This window comes from Schistocerca serialis, chromosome 3, assembly GCF_023864345.2.
Source record: "Schistocerca serialis cubense isolate TAMUIC-IGC-003099 chromosome 3, iqSchSeri2.2, whole genome shotgun sequence".
NCBI classification, from domain to species: Eukaryota; Metazoa; Arthropoda; class Insecta; order Orthoptera; family Acrididae; genus Schistocerca; species Schistocerca serialis.
This window is the reverse complement of record NC_064640.1, coordinates 988,539,352-988,553,432: the sequence shown is the minus strand read 5'-3', so window position 1 is coordinate 988,553,432 and position 14,081 is coordinate 988,539,352. Positions and strand designations below refer to the sequence as shown.

The 14,081-nt window shown below is 39.1% G+C and overlaps 1 protein-coding gene across 8 annotated transcripts in view; it reads right to left on the bottom strand.

Moving 5' to 3' along the window:
* The window catches only part of LOC126471438 (phosphatidylinositol-binding clathrin assembly protein LAP-like), a 182,015-nt gene that overhangs the window by 50,745 nt on the left and 117,189 nt on the right, over positions 1 to 14,081 (bottom strand). For all 8 annotated transcript variants that reach the window (XM_050099601.1, XM_050099602.1, XM_050099603.1 and 5 more), the window contains exons 4-9: positions 12,294 to 12,396; positions 7,492 to 7,700; positions 7,302 to 7,408; positions 7,113 to 7,154; positions 6,832 to 6,926; positions 808 to 973 (exon numbers count right to left, since the gene is read on the bottom strand). In XM_050099601.1, coding sequence (XP_049955558.1) covers positions 808 to 973; positions 6,832 to 6,926; positions 7,113 to 7,154; positions 7,302 to 7,408; positions 7,492 to 7,700; positions 12,294 to 12,396 — 722 coding nt within the window. The remainder of the gene's footprint in view (positions 1 to 807; positions 974 to 6,831; positions 6,927 to 7,112; positions 7,155 to 7,301; positions 7,409 to 7,491; positions 7,701 to 12,293; positions 12,397 to 14,081) is intronic.

The window sequence follows — 14,081 nt, the reverse complement described above, 5'->3', positions numbered from 1 at the left end:
AGGATTTTTAAATAAAACAATTGGTTAACATTCAACATCTTTATTCTCAATATCTTCATATCTGCAGCCCTCTGCCACTAGTCAGCTCCAACTTATAGCATGACTGTAACTTAACAATGACTGTGTGAGGAACAGAGGAATGTAAACAAATTTTGAATTTGAAGAGTTCATTCACACACAATGCCAGAACACAGAAGTATGGCAACATCTGCAACAATTTGACACCTTGGGATCACTCATCTATCATCTTCCATAGAGTTCCAACTTGGCCCCATCCAATTTTTGTCTTTTCCCAAAACTTAGAGAACAAAACTTCACTTTGATGGTGATGCAGCATTGTAAGTAGAGGCAGTGATTTATTTCCAACAGCCAAATATTCTACAGTAACAGAATCGACAAACTTGTCTCGGTGGGAGAAACGTGTTCATCACCAGGGTGACTTGACAAATATGTAGACATGAAGAACAAAGATGTAGAATGTTAATGTTTATTTAACAAGCTGTAAGTTTTCACAAATTCAAAGGCACAGCTTTTCAGCAGACCCTCATAGTAACTTATTAAATCACAAATGGGACAAATATTTTTTCCTGGAACATAAAACACATGCAACATAATTCGTTCAACACTACAGAATCAGCGTTATGCTACATGACAGTAAGATTATGTGATTTAGGAATGCCGTGGAAATGGCTACTCAGGACCTTCACACTAGGATTTGTAGTCTACAGTTCCCTACTGCAATAGTTTTCCATTCCCAACACAAAGAAAACCCACACACAACTTCTGATGTCTTCTTTATTGACATACCTTGTACTGATTCATAGCAGCTTCTTCTTCTGCCAATACTTGCTGTTTAAGTGACTCATCAATACCATTGGTATGGGAGTCTAGCCTTGCATTGGCAGCTGCTGTCCCAAATGCTGTACTGGTTGAGGAAAGTGCAGAAACTCCAGACTTAACATTGGTGCGATTACTGTAAATTACAGAAGCAAAGAGAAACTTATTTTAACTTATCATTCATCCCATTCGAACACTTAATATCCAGATACTGGGGGGGAGGGTGGGGGGATGGTTGTATATTAGCACCATGAGAGGTGACCATGATGAGCATTAGCCCTACTGTTATGCATACCACACACATTCCACCACACCTTCACCCACTGGTATACGAGCCGACTCATACTAATTCAGGAACTAGTCCTGGCTACCAAACAGCATCATAACTACATCTTTAATATGTCCACCCTGCAATTGGCTCTTCACATAAGCTCCATATGAAGGCGTCATTGGGCATCATGTTTCACAATTGAGGAGGATAGGAAAAAATTATGTAAAAAGCAGTCATCTCCATCATTGGAAGCTGGGATAATGTGCCTATATTATACAGCATTTTAACTTGCATGGCATTTCTCTTCAAAATCCTTATGAATTTCTCATTGTACTAAAATACTTACAAAGAAACTCGGCCCAGTGCATACCCCGTCAAAAACTGAACACAGCTCAAGCATGAAAAGGGGAAGAAAGCGAGCTGAAGAGTGGTGGTGGGGGTGGGGGGGGGGGGGGGGGGGGGGAAGAGAGAGAGAGAGAGAGAGAGAGAGAGAGAGAGAGAGAGATCCAAGAATATGAAGTTCAATATAGATCAGCTGGATATACCAATAACATCTTAGTGAAGTTATGGTGTTGGACTGCCGCAGGGACGTGCGCTGATCAAATCTCCCTCGTGCCATTCATTCATTCATTCATACATTCATACATACAACGTTATGAACTGTCCGTCTGGTCACGGAAATGTTTGTTCTCTTTCTGTAGTCTTTGCAGTTGTCATACTACACAATGGTTAAAGAATACAAGTCATGTGTTAAGAATATGTTACTGTCCCACGTAAATGTGATAATAGCGAGAGCAGGCAAGATGCAATATGGATGCCTCTCAGAAATGGAAACACTGAAAAGGTGTGAACTATGTTTTCATCATTTCTTTGGGAGTGCTCACATTCACAGTCCTACGATCACCTGTATCGGGCAAGGAGGCCTATCACTCACTCACCAGTCATACAAACTAGATGCATCGATAAGAGTTTCCTATCATATGAGAGAGACTGTCACTAGTGCCATGAATGACACATCATACATGTTTTCCGGTGGAGATTTCAGTTGACTCGTTGCCCTATCAAAAGTTTGTGGTTCCCATTTGAAAGCCACGTCCTGTTGCTAATAGAGTAGTTGTGCAGAATCAACTTTCATTACACCTCGCTGTTGGCAATGGACATTACACCACGACAGACAAATTTGAATAAAGCAAACAGCAGGAAAAAAGAAAACAGAAAAAAAGAAATATTGACACATGGGAGATTTTAACACAGCTTGCCCATATGGCAGTTCATCACTAATCACTTCACCACGACACTGTCTCTTCCCGGCTGCTCTATATTTTACATTTTTGTTCTTTGATCATTCACCATGTCTATTTTGCTTTTTTCACAGTCCAGTATACCTTCCCGTTTTCATACTTTATCTGTGTTCAGTTTTTGACAGGCTGTACACTGGGCCCTCTGACCACTAAATCTGAGGTTAGCACAGTCATGTTTGACTGATGCTTTATCTGGGCACATCAGCCAACAAAGGAACCTAATACTTGCTTGCAGCAGATGGGAAAATGCACGACCCACATCTAAGAACAACTTGTTATATGTCGTACGGTTGGGTCACAAACCATTGCATTAAGCTTTGCAGCTAAGCTAGTCAAGATTTGTTTCTCAAGTTATCCTGCCATCAAAATTTTTTTTTAAGTTTCACATGCTTTAGAAGTAAGACAGCATAATTTATGAACAGAGATAAATAATAGGCTACACCAAAGACAAGTTTTAACCAATTTATGATCCAATTACTCAACAAACATACTAAATAGAATAGTGACCCTATAAAGTAGACAATTAATGCATTTATAAGAAAGAATGGCAGACACTGCTTGTTTACAGAACTGGACTGTTAGTGCAAGCACATTTGCTGAATTCAACTATTCAACCCAAATGCAATTATTATAAAATCTCCCAACACATCGTTTATAGATCAGTAACTAGTTCACATAAAGTGTTAAGTAGTATGTTAATGAATGTTAAGTCCTGTAAATATTCATGCAGTCTTTCAGGCTAACCAATAGCAATTCTCAAACACAACAGAAATAATTCCAAGCACCCCATGCTGCATGCTGTCAGATACTCGCAGAATTTAGAGTTGTGACTGGTTGCCAGATTTCAAGTTTAGCTCTGGTAGTGATTTTTAGTAAATCCCTACAAAAAGTTAAAGCACTAAGTGGCATACTTCCATCCAAATTCTATCACTTTAATAGTTCAAAGTCACCCTAAAACTCATGCACAAGGTACATCCTCTGTGGCTTGGACCACAACTACCCACAGCATGCCGAAGTCCATCCTTTTCTGTCTCCTCCTTTGAATGCCAAAATACATCAAATCAACGAATTGTACCACCACTGGCAACATATACAATCCACAGATAATATTTAAAAGTTGAGAAGTGTCCCTCCCAATCCTCCTCAAACCACATGATATTTTCTTCACAAATGACAAATAGAAATTATGTGCACACATGCTTAACATTTCTAATGAAACAGCCTGTTCACAGTAAGTGCCTTTTTGAGCTGCATTTAATGACTGTATTAGAACTTACAAAGGTAGCACTGCTTTCAGATGACTTATGTCCATGTAAATGGCCAAATGAGTGTAATCAATCAAAACATCAATCGAACTGAAATCAGCCACCTTGGACACGTTCATCCTAAGCACCTCTTCAACCATGTGTGTCTGACCATATCACTCTGGGAAATCCAGTGGGCAAGTACATTACTGGTCGATTGCTGGTTTGAAATCCACTCCACCTTCAGCCATGCCACTTCATGTTTACACAATACGCTCACAGCCAGTCTGGGAAATGGATGTTGCCTCACATCCTCATATCAGAAGATCCAGGAAATATTTTGTGACCATGCCTTACAGGGATAATCTGTCAACTTCACTATATGGCAATCTTTCAGAAACTACAGAACATAGCCTTTGTTTATGATATATTTGTATTTTGTTGTCTGAATGCAGGTTTCCAAAGTATGCTACGACCTTTGGTTTTGGATTCCAAATGTGTCCAACAATTGCTGCATCTGATTAGGCAGTCATAAATCTTCTGGATCAGGATGACTAAGTTGCTAATTTTGGCCTTCATTTGCTTTTGGCATAGTCTTTTGCTCAGGTATGAGCAAGGAGAACCTCTGTCAGGCAAAGATCTTTAACACATACAAAAGCTCTATAAATTTTTTTCCAGTGAACCATAGTTAATGCACTACCTCAGCCTCAGTCATCCAGTAGCTGGGCCTCCACTTCTGCAGCTATGCCAGTTTTTAACATCTACACCTATACTCTGCAAGGCACTTGACAGCATGTGACAGAGGTTAACAGATGTTAAACAATTTCTTGGCCCCATCTTCCAAGTAGTATACCCACATAAGAAATGGCTATGCCTTTCAGAAACAGGAAGACAGCCACTACTTGAGATTCAGTTTTTAACAGGTTGCAGTGTACTCTTTCCACATTTTGCGATAGTATAGTACAGAAAATTTAAGCAGCAGAAATTATAGGAACAACATACCGTCTGATGGTGTCTTCTACCTATGCACCCTTATGGTAAACATCCTACACAAAGACCCACGTACTGCCTTGAGTTAAATAATTAGAAGCATTACAGAATGCTTGTGGTCATTCACTCACCAAATAAAATACGAGAGTTATCCAGAGAGTAAGGTCCAATTTCTTCTAGAACAAACCATCACAGATTTTTCCAAAAACTAATTCCTTACATGTTTATTTTTCCACTAAGTTTCCATATTTGTTTAAATATTTGTCATAACTATGTCCACCTTTTAACAGATGGTTGCAGGACCTTGGCTGTTCAGTACAGCAGTCTAAGTTTCGAAACTGTTACTTTATTGGGCTACCAATTTCGATGACATAATATGGCATCTTCAGACCCCCTGACTGACATTCAGAAAGATTCCCACCTCTGGTCCTGTCAAAATATGGGCCAACATCAATAACTGGTATCCCTATATTTTTGAGATAACGATCACCTCAGAAAGTGATCGCTGTCTCAAAAATCTACAAATACCAGTCATTGAATGCTGGCCCCTATTTTGACTGGACTGGAGCAATCAGTGGGCCTGAAGATGGTGTAGTAATGACGAAACTGGCAACCCAATAAAACAACAATTTGGAAATTTAGACGGCTGAAAAGTGTGATTTGACATTCTATTCATCATAACATTCTACAAACTTTTGTACACCTAAGTCATAGATGTCTGCCATCTGCAAAGCTAACATTCCTAAACACTTCTTTCATATCATCTGTTGGAAGCACTTTCTGCCAGAACAAGTGAATTGCCAGACTTCACAAATCTGTTCGTCCATGGTTTTGACAAAATCTATTGTCACTGCTAGTCAGCCTGGTCACAGTTTTTCATGAACTTTTCTTCTCCATCCTTGAAAGCTCTCACCCACTTACACACTTTGCTGTCATTCATCACATTGTAGTCATACGTTTCACTTATCTGCCAATGGATTTTCAGTGCCCCAGTGTCACTTTGTCAAAAATGGGATCACAGACTGCATTTAAGTAACTGAGAATGTTCTACACATTTTGAGCTTACACTGGACACAATGACAATAACCATGCAAATGGTATCCTCTTACGAGTAAGGCATGCCAGGAGCCTGAGTGGATGTGAATTTCATTGTTCACAGGACGCTCTATTAGTTACAGCTATTTGGACTGTGCTTTCCAAATAACCCTTTTAAAAAGGCCACTAACTGGCAACACATTAAGAAACTTCAAACATTAACCATCCACAGCTTGAGAAACTATAAAGATGGATGTGATAGAAGTTTCGATCAGTTTTTGCGAAACTCTTAGGTTTTAGACAAATGGAAGCATGTAAGAATGTGTGTTATGTTTCATAATGACTGAAGAGGCAGAATGAGATGATCACTTACAATAAAGAGTGTGTTTCAGATAAGATAACAAATGAATGTCCCAGGAAAGTGATCAAGGAATTTGATGTGGCTGTGTACCCATGCACAAAAAGGCTTATTGCCACTGTTTCCTCTTATAATACAAAATCCACTTCCTAAAATTGTGTTGCAAAGTAGTACCTAAAGCGTAAATACCATGAACTGGAGTAGTTTAATGCCTCCTGAAACTTATTAGGAAAGAACACATTTCATCCAAGACTTTTTTTGCTGCTGAATGATCCTTTCCATCTGAATGCATTTCCTCAGTCATTATTTTGTTGTATTTGTTGAAAAATTTCAAAACAGTTTATAACAGGTCGTCGTCGTCGTCGACTGATTATGCCTTTCAGCGTTCAGTCTGTAGCATAGTCCCCTATTCAGTGCTAACATTGGTGCCTCTTCTGATGGTAAGCCTATTACTTCAAAACCATTCTTAACCGAAACCAGGTACCTTCTCCTTGGTCTACCTCGAGTCGTCCTACCCTCTACTGCTGAACCCACGAGTCTCTTGGGTAAACTTGCTTCTTCAATGCGTGTAAAATTATCCCACCATCTAAGCCTGTTTGCCCTGACTGCTACATCTGTAGAGTTCATTCCCAGTTTTTCTTTGATTTCCTCATTGTGGACACCCTCCTGCCATTGTTCCCATCTACTATTACAGCAATCATCCTAGCTACTTTCATATCCGTAACCTCAACCTTATCAATAAGTAGTAACAGTAATTTTTAAAACAATTTTCAGATTTTATTACATCTATCTCACCTTGCAGTCTGAGTAGGTGTGTTTGCTGCAGAGCCCTTCTTGCCTTCCAGTGATGCTAAATGCTGTTCCAGAGCATCCAAAAGACTACTGGGAGCCTGGAAACAGATTTTATAGTTCAATTATGTATCTGCAAGTATTATAATCCATAAATACCATACTGCAGCGTAAATTTTATGACAGCAATCTTTAATATTTACATGCATGCTCATGAAAAAATTAAAAATTGCAACAACAAGCTGTTAACCTTCCACCCACAGTAAAGAAACAAACTACTACTTTACCTTTGTTAAGTCTGGTATGTCTCCTTTGTCTATACCAACATTCTGAAACAAAAGTTTTTCAAGTAAACAAATTTCGTAAATTAATTTTACATCATCATAATAATCATTAGTGGTAGTAGCAGCAGCAGCAGCAGCAGCAGCAGCAGCAGCAGCAGTAGTAGTAGTAGTAGTAGTAGTAGTAGTAGTTACCTCTGCAACTTTAAGAAATTCTGCTACTCTGTCCATTCTAATGAGAAATTTCTTGTACAAATCCAGAGCATCTCTGCACTGCTTCTTATTCATATCAAAATATTTTTCTGGAACAAGGAAAGCACTTAAGAGTTATACATCTGTGCTTCTGTGATGCTCTTTTATTAAATTTATATTGTAAGTTACATACCTAGCAGGTTTATTATGCCATCATTGTAACAAGCAAATAACCTAATCAGATCTCTGAAGAGTAGCATAAATGCCATATTAATGACACCATTAGTTAAGTCATTTGCTGTACAATCAAATTCCAACAATGCATCAAGTTGGCTCTGTAGCACTGGCAAGGTTTTGAGTAGTTTCTCTGCACTCATTGTTCTTAATGTTCCATCATCTTTCCTGGGGTGAAAGTAAAAGAAAAAACAATGAACACAGAAGTCACACACAGCTAAGTAAGAAGTTATTTTAAGTTGGTGCAAATAGTTTATCAATGTACAACTATTTTTTATTACTTCTGGACCATTTTATTTCATTACTTTGCATAACTCTGTTTTTCGAACATGTCAGATTAGCAGATTTCATACAAAAATTACAGAATCAAGCAAAATTAAATTTTGTACACAAAAATTCTATATTACCATTTTCATTAATGCTTGGAATCTATGACAACATGAACGAGTCTATGTATCAAGGATTCTTAGCAAATTACTAATATTTTTACCTTCAGGGATTTTGATACATTTTATTTGTAATTATTTACTTTTCCAGAGTAGCTATCTTAAGAGGATAAGCTTATTGTCACTTAGCATTCTGTTAATTGACATTTACTTCATAATTCTGAATTTGCCATCAGAAGTATCACAGTAATACAAACTCATTTTTTGGAAGTATTTTTCCTTCTTCACAAAAGTAATTTATTTTGTACCTATTCTTTACTTTTAAATGACAAATTCTGTCTTGCAGGCATACTTAATATTGTAAATAATAAGTACTGAAAATATTCTGAAGCATCCTTTGCCACTTAAACCAAACACACAGAACAAGTATCAGTGATTAATAATTCACTGGTGGCACGCAAATTTTACATCCTCTGCCAGAAGACTTATGACAGTCAACCTGAATCTGCTGCAAATAATTCTCCCAACTCGGTAACAGATTTTAGAGGGATATGCAGCAGTCACCAGCATCTGTGACCAGAAAGAGATGGGAATCTTTTTATAGACAGTTACAAATGTAACACTTATTTCATGAAATTATGTAGAGACTATCTTTCCCATCATTATGAAAAGTCTCCCGAGTTCAAACATGGCCGCAGAAACCTTCCACATTAACCACATGTGTCATGGGGAAGTAGTCCATTTCACTAAAAGTTCTGGATTAATTTTTCACTCTGTAGCAAAGTGCGTGCTATTTTCAACCATCCCATATATTGGGAGAAGAACTTTCAAAAATTAAGTTGTCAGGGTAGGACAAGTTTTGCCTGGATAGCACAGGCCATAAGAGCACTGCCCCTCAAACAACATTTTAGGTTTCAGTCACTACAGAACATAGTTTTGACCCGGCAGGAAGTGTCAGCAGTCTAAGTGTGGGATAGTATTAGGATTAAACATTTTGCCTGGATAATTGCACCATGAAAGTGCAGAGAACCTAAGACAAAATGGCTGCATGAAAAATGTGAAGAAATCTAAAAACAAATAATTTTCTGAAGGATTGACTCAGCAGACAGGAGAAAAAAAAACACTTTGGTGAAATTAAAAATCAAGTGTGATAACACTAAGGGTTCAATGGAAACTCCACTTAAATGCAGAGGAGAATCCAGATAGGTGGAAACAGTACAGTTAAGGCCTCTGCAAGGGGGAAGATTTGTCTGATATGATACAAGAAGAAACAGGAGTCAATTTAGAAGAAATTGGTGATCCAGTATTCGAATCAGAATTTAAAAGAGCTTTGGAGGACTTAGCATCAAATAAGGCAGGAGGGACAGAAATTCCATCAGGCTTTCTAAAATTGGTGTGTAGAATGTATGAGTCTGGCAACATACCATCGACAATTCAGAAGACTACTAGAGCTGACAAGTGTGAGAATTATCACACAATTAGGTTAACAGCTCATGCATCCAAGTTGCCGACAATAATAAACATGGAAGAATGGAAAAGAGAGTCTAGGATGTGTTAGTTGACTATCAGTTTGGCTTTAGGAAAAGTAAATGCACCTGAGAGGCAATTCTGACTTTGCAGTTCATAATGGAAGCAAGACTAAAGAAAAATCAAGACGTGTTCATAGGATTTGTCGACCTGGAAAAGCAAGATTTTTGGAATTATGAAAAAGTAGGGGTAAGCTGTAGGGAGAGACTGATAATATACAATATGTACAAAGCCATGGGGGTTAACAATAGTGGATGACCAAGAATGAAGTGCTCGAACTGAAGAGGGTTTAAGACAGGAATGTAGTCTTCCGTCCCTACCATTCCATCTGTATGTCAGAATAAGCAATGATGGAAATAAAAGAAATGTTCAGGAGTGGGATTAAAATGCAAGATGAAAAGATATAACTTACACGATTTGCTGATGAAATTGCTATGCTGAGTGGAAGTGAAGAAGAATTACAGGCTCTGCTGAATGGAATTAACAGCCTACCAAGTGCAGAATACGGAGAGAGTAAATCGAATAAAGCCTGAAGTAATGAGAAGTAGCAGAAACACCAATGTGAATAGTTATTTTGTTGCCACTTCCCCAATGATTTTAGAAATCCTGATGGAATTTCTGTCCCTCCTGCCTTATTTGATGCTAAGTCCTCCAAATCCTTGTCTTTTAAATATGTCTGCTTGTGTCTGTATGTGTGGATGGATATGTGCGTGAGTGCGAGTGTATACCTGTCCTTTTTTCCCCCCAAGGTAAGTCTTTCCGCTCCCGGGATTGGAATGACTCCTTACCCTCTCCCTTAAAACCCACTTCCTTTCGTCTTCCCCTCTCCTTCCCTCTTTCCTGATGAGGCAACAGTTTGTTGCGAAAGCTTGAATTTTGTGTGTATGTTTGTGTGTATCGACCTGCCAGCGCTTTCGTTCGGTAAGTCACCTCATCTTTGTTTTTATATATAAATCTTAAATTCTGATTCGAATACTGGATCACCAATGTCTTCTAAATTGACTCCTGACACACTGAGACACTTAACATCAGAATTTATGGTCACAAAGTAGATGCAGTTAAGGCATTCTGCTGCCTAGGCAGCAAAATCACAAATGACTGACTGAGCAAGGGGGACATCAAAAGCAGAACAGCACTATCCAAAAGGGCATTCCTGGCTGAGAGAAGTCTACTAGTATCCAACATAGGCCTTAATTTGAGGAAGAAATTTCTGTTAATGTATATTTGGTGCACAGCATTTATGGTAGTGAAACATGGAGTGTTGGAAAACTGGAACAGAAGAGTGTTTGAGATGTGGTGCCACAGACAAATGTTGAAAATTAGGTGGACTGATAAGGTAAGGAATGAGGCGGTTCTGTTCAGAATCTAAGAGGAAAGAAATACGTGGGAAACACTGACAAAGAGGAGGGACAGGATGATAGGACATCTGCTAAGGCATCAGGAAATGACTTCCATGGTACTAGAGGAAGCTGTAGAGGTCAAACACTGTAGAAGAAGATACAGATTGCAATCCACATCCTTAATTATTTGCTGGATGTATTCCAAGTGCCTCTCCGAGATGAAGAGGTTGGCACAGGAGACGAATTCGTGGTGGGTCGCATCAAACTAATCAGAAGATTTTTCAAAAAAAAAATAAATAAAATAAAATAAAATAAAATTATTTTGCACATGGAAAGGTGTCTACCATGGCTTCAGAATTACTTAGTGGATCAGAATAAAGGTGAACGAAACATATGGAATAATTTATAACTATGTCAGGCATCCAAGAAATCAAGAGTATAATAATGAATCCATATCCTGAACAGCAAGATACCACATTATAAACAATATCAAACAATACTGGGCTTTGGTGCTACATTGTAACATTTGCCACAGCTTGAAAGTTAAGTGACTATCTCTATACAAAGAGCACAGTTTAGTCACTGTCTCCAGTCTTCTTTGCCAACACCTACCACTACTACTGTCATTCCTTGCTGCCTCAATGATATTACTGACATAGCTTGCCTGTTGCCTATCACATCATGGACACAATGAGTATTTCAAACAAAGTTTTTGGGATGATTGAGCTCCTCCAGTTCACACAGAAGAATAATTATATCTATGTATTCACATGGGTTGCTGTATGCATTAGATGTGTTCCAGGTATGGGTTCTCATGTTGCTGCTTTCATGTTACCATTCTCCATGAAACACTTATTGTCAATGCCACTGTCAATTTAATGAAAAAGATTCTTTGATAACTGGAATAAAACTGAAAAGCAATTACAACATACACTAAACTTGTTCTTGCCTGCCGTTAACCTATTATATTATACAAAAGGTTTGTGTGCATTGTAAGTGTTGTTCAGAAGTTGTTAATTTGAAAAAGCAAATCAGAGGTAGAATACTGGTTTCAGTAACTATATCGACACCCAGAATTCATGAAACTGAAGTTTCCAGAATACCAATTCATATTCATTAGGACAAAGCACTTCGACATGTGTGTTCACGAATAACAAAGCTCGTGCATCTTCAATACTAAGATTGCAAGTTATCCACTTTATTCCTCCAGCTTTGAGTAGCTCAGATTTTCACCCCTTTCCAAAAATCCCCCACACTTTTCGACCATTTAGTCTACTATTACTTATTTGGAACCTACAGTGTGCTGCTCGAGTTGCAATAAAGCAACGAGACATTGCAGAGGGAGACTTCCCATTTCCAACCATTTTCAAGTGAAGGCTAACAAATTGTTTAGCACAGTTTGTCACGTTTTTGACACAAACTAAACCAACTACTGTGTACCCCTTTCCACTCTTCACCAACTTGCATGTTTTAGGAACTACTCAATGAAATAATTTTTTATAACTTACCCACGTTTTACTTTACAAAAATCAAATGCAACAGTTCTGTATGAAAGCGCTTTTTCATTCAGGTACTTGGCGTATCTCCTAATAAATGGAGACATGTCATAACCTGAAAACAAAAAAAAAGGGGGAAAATTGTCAAATACAGGAAATCAATTGACAGCAGCACAAAATTTACAGTATTATGAATAAATCAATCTTTGCCATTTATATTTCAGCTTAGAGCCTATAGTAGAACCAGAAGTAAAGACTTGTTTTTTGGGATCAACCCCAAAAGAAAAAAGGAAAAAGGAAAAAAGAAGAGAAAGAAAAAAGAGGATTGGAGCCATTTTCATGTGTCGAGATCTCATCTCATTACAACTGAACAGCAATATAGACATTAATGGAGTCAAGTTCACTTGACATCTAGGAAGAGCTCAGTTGGTTAAAGATAACTGACAGCTTGCTGCACTGTTGCCAGCCTGCAAATGTCAAGTGGTGCTAGTGGAAACAATCGTTTTCTGTAAAGTTGTGGTAACACCATGAATTGCACTAAAGATGGGTACAAAATCAAATTACGTGGCTGGATCCGTGAAGCAGTTGTGCCAGGCCCACGGCAACTATCTCTGATCTTGTTTCACCAACTACTGTCGTTTCATATGATTTAACACTTAAAGCAATCTAAGCCCTAAAGGGTATGTTTTTCAGGGGCACAAAAACTAATCTAACACCTTAAGCTAGTTAACACTCTGCATGAGTATTTTCAAGTACATTCCTAATACTAGGATTATCTACAATTCATTGAATTAAGTAGTCCAATTAATATAATTGGATTAACTGAAATCCAGTTTTGTTAATGTGAAGGGAAGACTTTTTTTTTGGTAGGGTTTAAGGGCGCTCAACTGCTGAAGTCATTAGCGCCCAGTCACTGGTGTTAGAGCACATGGAATCTGCTAAAATTCAAGGGGATGGGGGGGACATCAGAAGGACCTGACAAAGATGCACATAAAATAAGTAAAAAGGTTAAATGTCTTTGGACAAGCCAGTTAAAGTTATAAAACGCAGAATACGAGCAGCAGCTCGAGCGTTATCAGCTAAAACATCCGGTAAAGTAGATGGCAGGGACAGGACAACACAAAATTGACTAAAACAGGGACACGACAATAAAACATGGCGCACTGTTAATTCCTGACCACAAGGGCACTGCGGGGCTGGGTCACCGGAGAGCAGGTAGCGGTGGCTAAACCGGCAATGCCCAATCCGCAACCTGGTCAGAAGGACCTCCTCACGCCGAGATGGTCGGGAGGATGTTGTCCAAGCAGTTGGGAGCGGTTTTACTGCCCGGAGCTTGTTTCCTTGGAGGGATGACCAAGCATCCCACCACAAAGACACAAGCCTCTTACATACATCCCCACGAACGTCAGATGACGGGACACAATGGGAGGCTGGCCGAGGCAGGAGGACTGCAGCCTTGGCTGCAGCATCCGCAGCCTCGTTCCCAGGCACCCCTACATGTCCGGGAACCCACAGAAAGCTGACAGAACCACCATTATCAGCGAAAGAATGGAGGGACTGCTGTATCCGTTGACTCAACAGATGGACCGGATAGGGAGCTCCAAGGCTCTGAAGAGCACTGAGTGAGTCAGAGCAGAGTACATATGATGAATGGCGGTGGCAGCGGGCATACTGAACGGCCTGATGGAGAGCAAAAAGCTCGGTCGTAAAGCTGGAACATTGGTCGAGGAGCCGGTATTTAAAGGTGGCGGCCCCGACGACAAAGGCACAGCCGACACCGTCGTCAGTTTTGGAGCCATC